Here is a 13,012-nt window from a genome sequence, read left to right on the forward strand (position 1 = left end):
AGCATTATGCGATGACTTCACGGCGCTTGCGCAGTATAGGAAGTGCGTAGACCTCGATCTCACGACATTTCCGCGAGCACACAAACAAGGAAGAATCGTTTAGTCCATGTTTGATCGTTCTCAAAAATGAGTGCAATAAAGTCCTGCGGGATTTTGATGAGTTTGTGCTGCATACTCACGAGCACATATGCATCTCCCGACGTCTTCGATGGTGTTTTGGGGGAAACGGCGTCTTGTCATAAAACATGTCAGATGACTTACAGTTTGCACACTTATCCGCGGGTGAGTGCGAGACATTCAACCAGCTACGGCTGTTTACTAACAAAGAAACGCTATTGAGATGTTTAGTCTGTATTTAGTTTGCTGTTTTTAGGAGCTTGTGCTTTGTAATGTTAGAACAATAACAACGAGAAAAACGCCTTTCTTTATTTGGCCTGTTGTTTGTGTGATTAGGAGGAGGCGCTGTACGCCTGTCAGAGAGGATGTCGTCTCTTCTCCATCTGTCAGTTCGTGGGTGACAGCAAGGATCTCAACGAAACCAAAGCTGAATGCGAGTCAGGTAATACTCAAGTATTGTCTGTCTGAGTCTCTCCAGCATTCACTCATCCTTGTGTTGATAACCGTGTGTTTGACTTCCTGCAGCTTGTCGTGAAGCCTACACCCAGTCAGAGGAGCAGTACGCATGCAGTCTAGGATGCCAGAGTCAACAGCCATTTGCAGAGCAAAGAATGGAGCAGGTGTGGAAAACATTTGAATAATTGCTTTACATGTTTACTGTTTTCAATCGTCAGCTACTTGAATTTCACAAGTGTGCTATTTGAAGTCACTCATTGTTTGTTTGTTTTGGTGGGAAGTTGTTGACCATGATGCCCCGGATCCATCTCCTGTACCCACTGACCTTGGTGAGGGGTTTCTGGGAAGACATGATGAGCCAAGCTCACAGCTTCATCACCTCATCCTGGACATTTTACCTCCAGGCAGATGATGGCAAAGTGGTCATTTTCCAGGTAATGTCATGATGATGTATTTTGGCCCTTCGTAGTAAAACACTTCTTGTGCAAAGTAAAGTGTCATTGATCAAGATTGTTGCTTTATCTCATTTCTAGTCCGAGCCGCAAGTTCAGTTTATCCCTCAGTTTGAATTCCAGAGGGACGAGACTGAGGACTCACCGAGCACTTGTGAGCACTTCACATAACACACACAATGTTTTCCTCTATGATTATTTAGCAAGCTTTGGAAAGTGTCACACTTCATGACTGTTTTACATGTTTCCAGACTTTAATAATCATAATATCATTTGTTAAAATGGTTGTTCGGTCGTTCATTGGATGGAAGTGGATCTGAACGCAAAGCTGAGGTTGATTGTAGGAGTGGGGTGGGATTTATGCAGATTAAATGATTGAAAAATGTAACCAGATGATCCAGTTATTACATTTTGATAAAAAATGATGAGCTCCAAATGTTATGTTAACAAAAACATATATATAAGCGTGCATGGATGCATGGATGAACCATTCACAATAAGGTCAATAACATATGTTTAGAGAACCGAAAACAGGTAAATTTTAATCTCTTGATGACATTTGAAGTTGAGCATGTAATATCTGTGCCATTAGTAAGACCTTGTAGTTTTGAGCCAAGTCTACCTTTTATTTTGAGAAAGTGTGTTTTGCTGCTGCTAGTGGCGAGTAGTTTTAAGATGACATGTTATGATGTCTAAATATGTAATAACAATCATGATTGGTCAGCAAAGGCTGACTTAACTGTGTCACTTTCCACAACATCATCTTCGCATCATTCTCTTAACAGAAGTAGTATCCAGATCTCAACACTGATATTGGACCTCTTGTATTATTAACAGTTGTAAATCAGGAAATGAAAAACCCAGTTTATAAAGACTCCCCAAGAAGATACATTCAAGAAAGAGACCGAGACATGTTCATCGATCGAAGCAACTCTGAGGATGATTACAACCTCTTCAGCTGTCTCTCGAGGTCGGTCACATGTCGATCTGGATCTGAATCTCTAATGAGATGTTGCAGTCTGTTGATCGTGTTTAATATAAAGCAACATGTTTTCTTTTTGGTACCGGTAGGAACCCGTGGTTGCCTGGCTGGATCCTGACAACCACTCTGGTTCTGTCTGTCTTGGTTCTGATCTGGATTTGTTGTGCCACAGTGTCCACTGCTGTTGAGCAGTACGTCCCTGCTGAGGTAAACCACTTCACATTCACTCGTCTGCTTGTTGTTTAGCCAATTATTGGTTAGTTGGTTTTGTTTAACGAACTGATCCACATGTTCTCCTGCTTTTAACAGAAGCTAAGCATATATGGGGATATGGAGTGCATGAAGGATCAGAAGCTGACCCCGTATCTGCAGTCCTCTCTGGTGATCATCAGATCTCCGGGTGTGGAGGAGCAGGAAGCTGGACCTCTTCCATCAAAGGTCAATCTGGATCAGTCTAACATTTAACCAGTCTAACATCTAAAGAAATGGGTCGAGCTTTTGGTTTTCTCTTTCAGAGGTGTGGTTATAGCTTCAAACGCATTGACTATGGGTTTCTTGGTTCTCCTTTTGTTAACATTTGAGAAGCGTGTACTCTGGGGGATATATTCTGTTGATGTTTTGGCACTTTAAAAGGCATTAGTTATCAGACTAAAAGCTCTGTAGGATCTGAGGTTTTCTGTTTACTGCCCATTTGCAGAGGCAAAGTCTTCTTGTTTCTCTTATTTGTTTTTGAGTGTTCCCAGTAGCAGCTTGTGATTTGAGGTACAACGTGTTGCACAATGACATTAACGTTTAGATTTTTGCTCTAGTACAAGATATCTCTGCTGCAGTGAGTGGAAATTTTTTGAACTGCCATAGAGACAGTCGTAAAGTCAATAAAAGCATTGTAAATCAAGATGTTTTGCGACCACTCCGATCTTTCTTCTAAATATTAATAAACAAACCAACTAAAAAGTGTTCTGTTGTCATGTTTTGTTTTTCATTTAAATAGATAAGTGTTAGTGCAGGGTTTTAATGTGTCATTTGTTTGGACTAGTCAAACCTGACGTGATCTGTGTCTGTGTGGGAATGTCAATGCTGACAACAAAGATTTTATGTGCTGATAGAAGTGCTGATGTTGTTAAAAAGTTAGCATCTTGTAACACTCTTCTGACCATTTATTTAGGCTTCTGAAGAGTGTTTCTGAATAACAGATGTAAGAATTGCACACTGGCATTTTTTGAAGTAAATACATAAAAAGAAAAAAAAATACCAACAGCACTCAACCTTGAGTAAGGAAATTAGGTTATATAAGTCTTTAATGAATAATTGAATAAGGAATATTATCTATTTTTCTGTGTTGTTTGAGAGTAATTTTTTCCAAGCAGCGACAGTTTGGTATACCAACATTAGAGAGGACTGAAACAGAAAAGAAAGGTAAGATGCACTTCTCTGAGAGTTCCTTTCCGTTCCATTCTGGACAGAAACATTATCAGTGACTGTATCAAAGCCAAATACTGTTTAATGTTATTATGAATGTTGTTACATAGGACATCATTCATAAGTTTGAAGTCATTCATGCTAGTTGCCTATAAAGTCAGAACTAGTGTTCAGATTTGACCTGACTTCTTCCACAGAAATGTACATACTGTAAGTCTGGTAGTGTGTGTCCTCAGTCATTTAGTGACATTTCTGTAACTGTTTTGCTATGTTTTAAAATCTGTTTCAGCCTTAATAATGTGTAATTTGTGTAAACATGCTCATGTTTTGCAGCCAGTCTATTTGTAATATGAAAAAACACTAGAGTACAAAAATAAAAAAATAAGCCGTTTTTAATTGTAAAGAATCCAAACTAAAAGCATTTCAGAGTCATGTTCCTCACAGAGGAATGTCACATGTCTGTGTCCACTCAATAACTGTTTAAAAGATCTAAGTCCTCCGCAGACAGAGACTGGCGCTTTGACAGAGGAGCTGAACTTTGGTCTTCCTCTGTTGATAGTCTCCTCTTCTTGCCCTTCTGAACAGCTGCCACTGTTGACGAAAGTGAGTTGTGTTCTGCTGTTGAGCTCGTGCCACAGAGATCAACCTTAGAAAAGTGAATCGGCACAACTTTGTCTTTCTTTGTGTTGTCACTCGTCCCAGAGCAGGAGTTTAGTGTCTCTCGGACAAACTTTTCTCTTCCATCTAAAGAACAAAATTAAAATAATCCAAATTCAGATCATTATAACAATAACAAAAATGCTTAGTAGTAATATAATATTTTGTGATAAAGTGAACATGTAGATAAAATGAATATACTCACAGAAACGCAGAGCATTTGTTCTCGGTTTGGGGTCTTTCTTTGGTACTTCAGAAGCTGTAATTTCCCACTGGTTTATTACCTAATTCAAATTTGAATAGTGAGAGAATTTAAATCAGTGATGCTTCCATTATAAAACATTTAAACATCAGCATTGCATTCATAATTAGATATAAAACCTTCCCTGTTACCTGTTCAGCCCAGCCTTCAGTCTTACAATCAGAGTGTCCAAACTCCTTCAAAGGGGTTTCTGATAAGACCATTCTCATATTCTTTCTGAAGAACCCTTTCAAAGACACGTTCACCTAAAAGAGATTCCTAATATTATACAAGACCTCAATAAAAACATACTCATTGGTGTTAACTTCTTAATTGTGTTACCGTCACATTTGTCCCAGATATGTCCAGTTTCTGAAGCATTTTAAAGCATGTTATATATCCAAGACCTTTCTCAGTAATGGGATTCTCTGTTAAAAAAAATTGAAATGGCAAGAGTATACATTACCATAAACATCACATTCATCGTGGTTATGTATAAAAAGCAATTGAAAATATTTATGTAAAGATGATTTATTCAGTTTTTTTTTTTTTTTTGCTCACCAAGGCTGCATTTATTAAAATAATCAATGTTAGAAACAGTTATATTCTAGGGGAAAACCATGTTTTTTTTTTCAGGATTCCTTGATAAACAGAAAATTCAAAAGAAAAGCATTTACTTATTTATTTGAAAAATAAAATCTTTTATAACATTATAAATGTCAGTAAAGGCATCCTTGCCAAATAAAACATATTTATACTGATCTCAAACATTTGAATAGTAATTTATCTGACTATACAAATCGATTAAGTTACCAGAGAGTTCCAAAAGTTGCAGATTTTCTAGACCTTTCTTCATCACCCTCACCGGCGCGGTCAGTCTCTGCAGTCCTGCATCAGAAAGGCAGTTTGCACCTAGGAAAAGCTTCACAAGACTACAGAAAAAAGGGAAATTTGAGGAAGAGGAAAGTGACTTCCCTCTTTATCACAAAGTAAAACAAACTGTACACCCAATAAACCATCTGAAATGTTATTATTATTTCTGCAACTGTGCCAATGAATGAGACGACGACGTTTCCATACCTAGCCAGGGTTTCAGAGGTTATGTATTTGAAAACCTGGTGGTTGTCACCCAATCTACATCCATAGAGGTCCAGGCTCTCCAGATTCTGAAACTGTCTGATCTCGTCCAACCTCTCGGATATCAAAAGATTCCTGAAAACACAATAACACTGATGTAAATGCACTGGTTTCTAAATTAAGCAGGGTAAAAGGCCTACCTAGGCAGACACCCATGAGATTGTGTTTACTTCTGACCTGTTTCTCAAACACAGGGATCTCAGCACTAGCTCTCCGTAGGCCTCACAGAAGACCTGCAGTGCTCTGGGTGCAGTGTGTGGCTCGGTGAATTTGTGTCTCTCTTCAGCGGCCGAGAACAACTTATCAGCCATTTGCTCAGGAAAACCGACCAGTGAGTCCACATGCTCGATATGATCAGCGATGAACTGTAAAGATATGTCAAATAAAGACTTCACCGTGTACCGCAGACTGCCCTCTTTGTTGTATGTAAATATGAAGTGGTCTCTTCTCTTTGAGCGGCTCGCAGCTGGTAAAGTGTCGATGCAGAGTTGAAAGGAGAAGTCTCTGTTGAATAGTCTGTGCTGCGGAGAATGATTTCTGTCTGCAGTGACACACCGCAGTTCTCCTTTCTCCCTGACATACACTGCTCCACAGCCCTCACTCACATACATCCTCACCAGATCTCTTACAGTACACAAACGGAGCGGTTAGTGTACAAAATATTCGACTGTCGTCTGAAAATCAAGGGTATACTGACGGAAACACCGAGGAGTCTGTAAAATGTAAAAAGATTTAAAAACGACGGGCTCTTGGAGTGGCATCCCTCCTGTAAGTCGAGTTTCACGCACATTCCAAAATAAAAGTCTTTACTGAAATCTGCACTAAACTAAAAAAAAAACACACACACACACTTCAAAAACTATTACCGGTGTACCCGCCGCCCCCCATTTTTTTTTATTTCACCATATTAGTTATTTCCATTGTTTGTTTGTTTTCTATTTTTTTAATTGGTCTCCATGTTTTATTTAATTCTAATATTTAATTTATTTACTTACTGCATAATTTTACCACAAGTTGCAAAAAAAAAACAGGTGAAAATTGTGGACAAGTGAAGACTTTTATTTTGCTACGCATCACTATCACTGCTCATTTCCGCGTTTCCATTTTCGCACCTTGAAAACAAAGTTTACAATTCTGAAACATTCAAGAAGCTTTTACTGGTGAGTTGATTAACATGACGAAAACATTAGCGGTCCTATTTTGCTATGGAAAGCCGATGCAAAATCATCTGAGAGAATGCATATTCTTAAAACAAAAAATTGTTACGTTGTAACTGCACTTTTCTGCTTGATGTATAATATCCGCATACGTCTGAATGTCAACAGATTGTGTACAGTGTCACTCCCGCTATACATGCGATCAGACACTTCAGTTACTGTGGTAAGTCAGCCATGGTTGGTAAAACTTAATGCTTTAAAGGATAGTTCACCCTAAAACTGAACTTTTGTCATCATTTACTTCCTTGAAACTTAAAAGACAATATTAGGAAGATCGGCAGCCTCAGTTATTCTTCACATTCACTGAATGGGAAGAAGATACAGTGAATCTGAATGGTGACTGAATCTGCCAGTCCCTCACATTCTGCCTAATGTATCTTTCTGTGTTCCGATTTTGGAAAAACATTTTAATTTTGGATGAAATATACCTTTAACAACCTACAATATCAATAACATTTACTAATCTTGTCTGCTTATATGTCTTCTATTGATGCCTTCATTCACAGAGCACAAAGATCTGTGATGGCCAATACTGATTTTCATTTGCAGTTTCAAGGTGAGTCTGTTACAAAGCTTAATTGAAAGGCAAACAGTTCCTTTTAATAATAAAGAAACAGATCATGGAATCTGCTTATTGGTCTTGGAAAAAAATATTTTCTATATTGTGCTAGAATTTGAAGATGAGCAAGGATTCACAGAAAATAATCAAGGTGCCACAACAGTGACAATCGATGACCCCATCAAATCTAGAAAACAGCGAAAAGCTACTGGAACTGCTTTTGAAGAAGAGGACGATGATGACAAAACTGAGGTCCGTGGGACACAATCTCTAGATAATCTGTTATCTTCATTCCTTCAAAAGGAGCGCTGATTCAAAATCCATGTTTCTTTGTCAAGCAGCTTCTGTCAGGTCAAAGAAAAAGTGCGCCCTTCTGGACGTTTGAGTATTACCAGACATTATTTGATGTGGACAGTCATCAGGTCAGCCATCTTTACTGCAGGATTTAGCCCTCACACTACAATGATTATCATTTCAAAGAGTTAAAAAGTCCTTATAGTGTATTTCAGAAATACATTTGAAGGGTTTTCTAATTCTTTGTAATACAAAATATAAATTGCTGCTGTTTTCATTTATAGGTAAAGAACAGAATAGTTGGTTCAATTCTGCCTTGGCCTGGGAAAAACTTTATCGAGGTCTATTTACGGAGTAACCCAGACCTGTATGGTAAGCTCAATGAAACGAAAATTGTTTAGAGCCAAAAGAAAGCTGCTAATAAAAAGTTAATATGAGTATATGGTTTACATTTGTAGGACCTTTCTGGATCTGTGCAACTCTTGTTTTTGCCATCGCTGTTAGTGGAAACATCTCCAGTTTTCTTGTGCACCAGGGTCAGCCCAAGTTCAGATATGTGCCAGACTTCAGCAAAGGTTAGAGAGATGTTGTTTGAAATACACCAAACAAAATAGACCCTCTGGCCTCAACCCTAAAAAAATGACACTTGCTCTTTTAATTGTTTTCCAGTTACTATGGCCGCCACAGCAATCTACAGTTATGCATGGTTAGTGCCTTTAGCGCTGTGGGGTTTTCTCACCTGGCGAAACAGGAAGATCACAAGCCTGGTGTCCTACTCCTTCTTACAGATAGTTTGTGTCTATGGTTACTCACTCTCCATCTACATCCCTGCTGTGGTGAGTCAAACAATATATACATAAATATAATGTGCATTATTTTGTGCATAATTACCACAACTGGGTGTGATAAACACATTTGATAGATTATTTTCAAGCATTCTCTATTATTATTATTATTATTTTGCAGATACAGTTTATTTACTTGTTGTGTGCATTTGTGTTAAAACAGATATTGTGGATAATACCAAATGAAGGGTTGAGGTGGTGCTCCATCGTGGTGGCTTTGTGTCTCTCAGGATCTGTGCTGGTATTGACGTTCTGGCCAGCCATCAGGGACGATAAACCAAGGATTACCACTGCGATCATATCCACAATCGTCATTCTTCATGTCCTGCTTGCAGTTGGTTGCAAGGTATGTTTTTAAAGAATCTTTATAGATTAGAAATGAATGGGATTCACGTGATCTCGTAAGAACAAAATACACAAAACATATTCAGGATCAATATTGCTCTATATTTGTTACAGAATGAATTCATCAGTTTCAGTCTATACTTGATATATCAGTCAATATTGGATATTTGTGACTCTGGACCACAAAACCCAAAAGTCTTGTGTCGCTGGGGTATATTTTTAGGAATAGGCAACGCTGTATGGGTCAAAATTATAGATTTTTCTTTTATGGCAAAAATTATTAGGATATTAAGTAAAGATCATGTTCCATGAACATATTTTGTTAATTTACTACTGTAAATATATCAAAAACTTAATATGCATAGTAATATGCATTGCTAAGAACTCAATTTGGTCAACTATAAAGGTGATTTTCTCATTATTTAGGTTCCGGATATTCATGTAGTTGTATCCTGGCCAAATATTGTCTGATTCTAACAAACCCTACATCAATGGAGAGCTTATTTATTTTAGATGCTGTATAAATCTTAAAGGTTTGTGGTCCAGGGTCACATTTAATTGTGCATGCTTATTTGTCCTTATATTAACATTTAAATTAGCTTTGCTGGAACCTAATGCACACTTCAGATTTGTTTTATTTTTTATTAACCAACAAAATAATAACACTGTTAAATGTTAAGATCTTTTTCAAATCTCAAAATGAATATAATTTTTTTTTTATACTGTACATTATAATGTTGTTATGATTAGTTTGACGGGTAGCATTTAAAATGATCTGTTTTAGTTTGTAGTATTTTATATGACAAACTAATTTATTATCGTATAAAAACATTTAACTGGCTTATCTGTATTGTAATATCATTGCATCCTAATATGTATGCATAATATTATACACAATACAAGCCAAACATATTAGATGAAACTGTCTAAAATGTTGCGTAGCTGTACTAGCAACTCCGCGTCAGCATTTTAGCACTGCTTCTTGCAGAGTTACAGGATCAAAACAGGTCGGTGTCAATATGTTCCTCTGGTTGAAGGGTAATTTCTTGGAAACACTAGCAATAGTCAGTGACTGGCTTGGAAACATGCCAGTTTGTGAGGAGAACCATGTCCTTATGGCTATCATGTGCCGTCAATTACATTCATTTAATTAGGTAATGCAGTGTTTAGAGGACAAAAGTGCTGTCAGAGTCTGCAAGATTTGTGCCCTCTCTCTTTTTTCAGGCATGTTTCTTCAGTACATATGAGATGGATCCATCAAAGTATCACAATGAGCCGTCGACAGCGACCAGCACTTCATCCACAAATTAGAGCCTTGGGGAAATACAGGACTTCAGCGAGGTGACAGTGGCACTCTCTCATCTGCTTTTAAAAAAAATGATGAATGGCATAGAAATGCCAGCACTTTAAGACTTTTACATGAGTGTCATTTGATTGTAGCTGCTGTTGGGAAAATAAGACATTTGCATTTGATGAGGTGTTAACATGAGACAGGACTTCCTGTACATAATCTGCGCTCCTCAAGAGACCGTTATTCTTCTGTAATTGCAGCTTCTCCTCTTGCCTTATTAGAGAGAATCGGGTATCTTTAAAATGAGATTGTGGGGCTGTCTGGATTTCTTCATCTTATAGTCTGTGAAGGTAAATTTTGGTATGTTTATGTTTGTAGGTGAGCAGCAAACCTGGAGATAATCATCTACGACATGTTTGATGTTTTCTGATTTGAGGTTCAGACACGTGTTACTGTTACAAAGCAGAGGACATGTATATTCGGTGTAGCTGTGGTTTAAATATTTATGTGATAATTGAGCTTGAGATGGTTTTCAAAGGGTCACTCTCCTGTTTCTACCACTTTGGAACGTGTACATGTCCTTAAAATATTTTAACACTTTATAAAACTACAGGTCTAGCTGAAAAAGGGATGGGGAAAAATAAAATATGAGTTGAATTGCACATAAACAGAAACTGATTTTTGAAGTTGAAAATCAAAGCTTATTTAAATATTTTACAAATTTTCAGTGGTAAGCATTGATACATACACACACAAACATATATGTATATGCATGCTGTTGTTTACACTGTAATTTTTTAGAGATTTGTAACTAGATCTATGCCTTTTCTTTCAACAAGATACTAGCTTAGACCATAAAATGCCTTGAACAATTAACTGTATTCCAAGACGTCACACTAATATATATTAAGCAGCTTTTTCCCCCATTTAAAATGACATGCAAACAATACAGACCAAAATTATGAGCATATACTGAGCGTATAAAGTCTTTTATTTTCATTTATAATGTCTCAATGATTGATGATGATACTGATAGCCGAGTGGTTTTGAAGCTCAGCATCATTAAGATTCACGAAACAAAGGTTATCGTCATAGATAAAATCTATCTTGTCTTTGATGCCAGTATCTGATACAGTGTAAAGTTTTGTGTTTCTCCGAGCACCATCAGCAGTGCACTTTTAACCTTTATTCATCACAAGTCATTAGATTAATTAGATAATTTTTTTTAAGTTGGCACAGGCGTTATGAAATGGCTCAGCCAAATTTTCCAAATTAACAAATAAGAAAATTTGTGTCATTTGAAACTGTGCAAATGTGTGTTGGTGTCCTAATTAATGGTCATTCTAGCCTTAGCTTAGAGTTACACTGAAGCTGTTCTCCCCAAACCTACAACCTTTGTGAAGGAATGTCAGCTTCACAAGTCACAGTTTCCCTTTACACAGGGATTAAAAATAAGGAGGCTTTATTTGTGGATAATTGAATTCACAGGTAGCTCCTGACATCGCTATTTTAATGACCTGCAAATGGAAACCTATTTAAAGAAGATTTGACCCGACGACATGTATCAAGGAATATGTCCCTTCAATATTGCTTATAAAACTACAAATTAATGATGGCTGGGAAAGTGGAAAAGGTGTCCAAATACGAAACTTTAAAAGCTTTTGGAAAAGTGCCGGAAGGAAAGAGACGATGCTTTGCACCGCGAGAATATGATGAGGGAGAAAATGAGACAATACGAGTCTCGAATGAGATCAACCGAAGCGCTCAAACAGAAATTAAAGCAATTGACTTTGGACAACAAGGAGCTGCGGAAACAAGTGAAGGTCCTGCGGGCTGAAATTGGTTTAGAGGCAAGTCCTAAATTTAACGGGAAAACCACAAGGATATAATCAACGACCTGCACGAGAAGGAGCGCGAGTGCAATTCACTTGTTGAAAAAGCGGGTAAATTAAGTTTGACGATTGATGAACTAACATCTGAGCTGGCCAACACCGTGACCTCGAAGGACTCTGCTGGAGGACCAGGTCCAGTCCCTGCAACAGAACCTGAAGGAAATGACCAACAACCAGCGGCGTCTCCTGAAGCTCTGGGAGGACAAGGAAGGGTCAGAGGGAGCAAGCTGTCCCTGCCCGCCATACCGCAGAGACCCGGACAAAACCGCTGGTGCATAAGGGCGTCCAGACGGAGATGTCCATCAGTTCAACCCAGATATTACCCACTAACGCATTCGAGACCAAGACCCGCCGAGAGATGGATAAAAGCAGAACCAGTCTGGAAAGACGCAGCATCACTTTAGCGAATGGCTCTCATCGAGAGAAAAACGCTTTAATTCAGAATGAAGCGAAAGGAATACACAACTGACAATTATATTTCACGAAACTTTTTTTGTCTGCCTACGCGTCATGCTGCTCAATGCCTCAACTTACTGCATTTACTTTAAAATAAATATATAGATGAGTATGTTTCAAATTATATAGCAACAACCTGATTGAAACAACCGAAACACTGGGTTGAGGACTATGTTACTGTACAATAATTATTTCTCTACTATTGACCCATTCTTACAGCTTTGACTGATGTTTGATGTACGTTAATGCCCCAAAAAAATTGTGTATAATGAAATTCTTTTAACATTAAATATATATATGTAATTTATTCTGTTTTATTCTGATTTCCTCTGTTTAATTCGGATAATTTTGTAATTAGGTGATGCAGTTAATTATTTAATATTTTTAATGTTGAATAATCTGTCTCATTATCTTTTGAATTTCATAAATTTGCGCAGAATTCACATTTCTGGATGGGCCATTTCTTAAATGGGATAGCTCACCCAAAATGTAAATGCATTTAACATTTACTCATCATAAATTCTTTCCAAACCATAATGACTTTTCTGAAATCGTTACTCTACAGAACACAGAGAAAAAAAATCGAATGTTGATAACTAAACCTTTTAACGTTACATTTGATTTCTATAGTATTTCATTACACACATTTCTC

At 37.5% G+C, this 13,012-nt stretch overlaps 3 protein-coding genes and 1 pseudogene across 5 annotated transcripts; 3 read left to right on the forward strand and 1 right to left on the reverse strand.

The window, feature by feature from the left end:
• Positions 1-40: 40 nt before the first annotated feature.
• Positions 41-2,964, forward strand: LOC113069749 (transmembrane protein 59-like). Its single transcript, XM_026242865.1, has 8 exons — positions 41-282; positions 454-559; positions 643-737; positions 855-1,007; positions 1,107-1,179; positions 1,863-1,995; positions 2,097-2,214; positions 2,317-2,964. Exons 1-8 carry the CDS (start codon positions 127-129, stop codon positions 2,470-2,472), a joined length of 990 nt encoding a protein of 329 aa, XP_026098650.1. The 5' UTR covers positions 41-126; the 3' UTR covers positions 2,473-2,964.
• Positions 2,965-3,800: 836 nt separating this feature from the next.
• On the reverse strand, positions 3,801-6,263 carry LOC113069748 (leucine-rich repeat-containing protein 42). The gene is made up of 7 exons (XM_026242864.1): positions 5,639-6,263; positions 5,405-5,536; positions 5,138-5,256; positions 4,667-4,752; positions 4,477-4,590; positions 4,289-4,367; positions 3,801-4,170 (listed from the first exon to the last, which is right to left on the reverse strand). Exons 1-7 carry the CDS (start codon positions 6,070-6,072, stop codon positions 3,896-3,898), a joined length of 1,239 nt encoding a protein of 412 aa, XP_026098649.1. The 5' UTR covers positions 6,073-6,263; the 3' UTR covers positions 3,801-3,895.
• A 254-nt stretch (positions 6,264-6,517) lies between these two features.
• On the forward strand, positions 6,518-10,674 carry LOC113069750 (protein YIPF1-like). Of its 3 annotated transcripts, none has more exons than XM_026242867.1 (11): positions 6,518-6,621; positions 6,787-6,841; positions 7,185-7,234; positions 7,350-7,489; positions 7,579-7,659; positions 7,816-7,903; positions 7,990-8,106; positions 8,201-8,367; positions 8,540-8,722; positions 9,946-10,062; positions 10,162-10,674. In XM_026242867.1, the coding sequence occupies exons 3-10, from the start codon at positions 7,201-7,203 to the stop codon at positions 10,030-10,032; spliced, it is 897 nt and encodes a 298-aa protein (XP_026098652.1). In that variant the 5' UTR covers positions 6,518-6,621; positions 6,787-6,841; positions 7,185-7,200; the 3' UTR covers positions 10,033-10,062; positions 10,162-10,674. The 3 variants fall into 3 exon arrangements, with proteins under 3 accessions (XP_026098652.1, XP_026098653.1, XP_026098651.1); XM_026242868.1 differs by having other exon boundaries at positions 10,391-10,674; XM_026242866.1 differs by having other exon boundaries at positions 9,946-10,674.
• Positions 10,675-11,624: 950 nt separating this feature from the next.
• On the forward strand, positions 11,625-12,373 carry LOC113069745 (uncharacterized; annotated as a pseudogene).
• Positions 12,374-13,012: the final 639 nt, after the last annotated feature.

Source organism: Carassius auratus, unplaced genomic scaffold, assembly GCF_003368295.1.
Source record: "Carassius auratus strain Wakin unplaced genomic scaffold, ASM336829v1 scaf_tig00002519, whole genome shotgun sequence".
Classification (NCBI taxonomy): domain Eukaryota; kingdom Metazoa; phylum Chordata; class Actinopteri; order Cypriniformes; family Cyprinidae; genus Carassius; species Carassius auratus.

Excerpts from the sequence above, each read along its gene's own strand:
- LOC113069748 (XM_026242864.1), bottom strand. The coding sequence starts at position 6,072 with ATGTATGTGAGTGAGGGCTGTGGAGCAGTGTATGTCAGGGAGAAAGGA. Across the intron at positions 5,537-5,638 it reads TCCCTGTGTTTGAGAAACAG|GAATCTTTTGATATCCGAGA; the intron begins GTCAGAAGTAAA and ends TTGTGTTTTCAG. Across the intron at positions 4,591-4,666 it reads TATCTGGGACAAATGTGACG|GTGAACGTGTCTTTGAAAGG; the intron begins GTAACACAATTA and ends AATCTCTTTTAG.
- LOC113069750 (XM_026242866.1), top strand. The coding sequence starts at position 7,201 with ATGGCCAATACTGATTTTCATTTGCAGTTTCAAG. Across the intron at positions 7,235-7,349 it reads TTTTCATTTGCAGTTTCAAG|AATTTGAAGATGAGCAAGGA; the intron begins GTGAGTCTGTTA and ends ATATTGTGCTAG. Across the intron at positions 7,660-7,815 it reads TTGATGTGGACAGTCATCAG|GTAAAGAACAGAATAGTTGG; the intron begins GTCAGCCATCTT and ends TTTCATTTATAG.
- LOC113069749 (XM_026242865.1), top strand. The coding sequence starts at position 127 with ATGAGTGCAATAAAGTCCTGCGGGATTTTGATGAGTTTGTGCTGCATA. Across the intron at positions 1,008-1,106 it reads GCAAAGTGGTCATTTTCCAG|TCCGAGCCGCAAGTTCAGTT; the intron begins GTAATGTCATGA and ends TCTCATTTCTAG. Across the intron at positions 2,215-2,316 it reads AGCAGTACGTCCCTGCTGAG|AAGCTAAGCATATATGGGGA; the intron begins GTAAACCACTTC and ends TGCTTTTAACAG.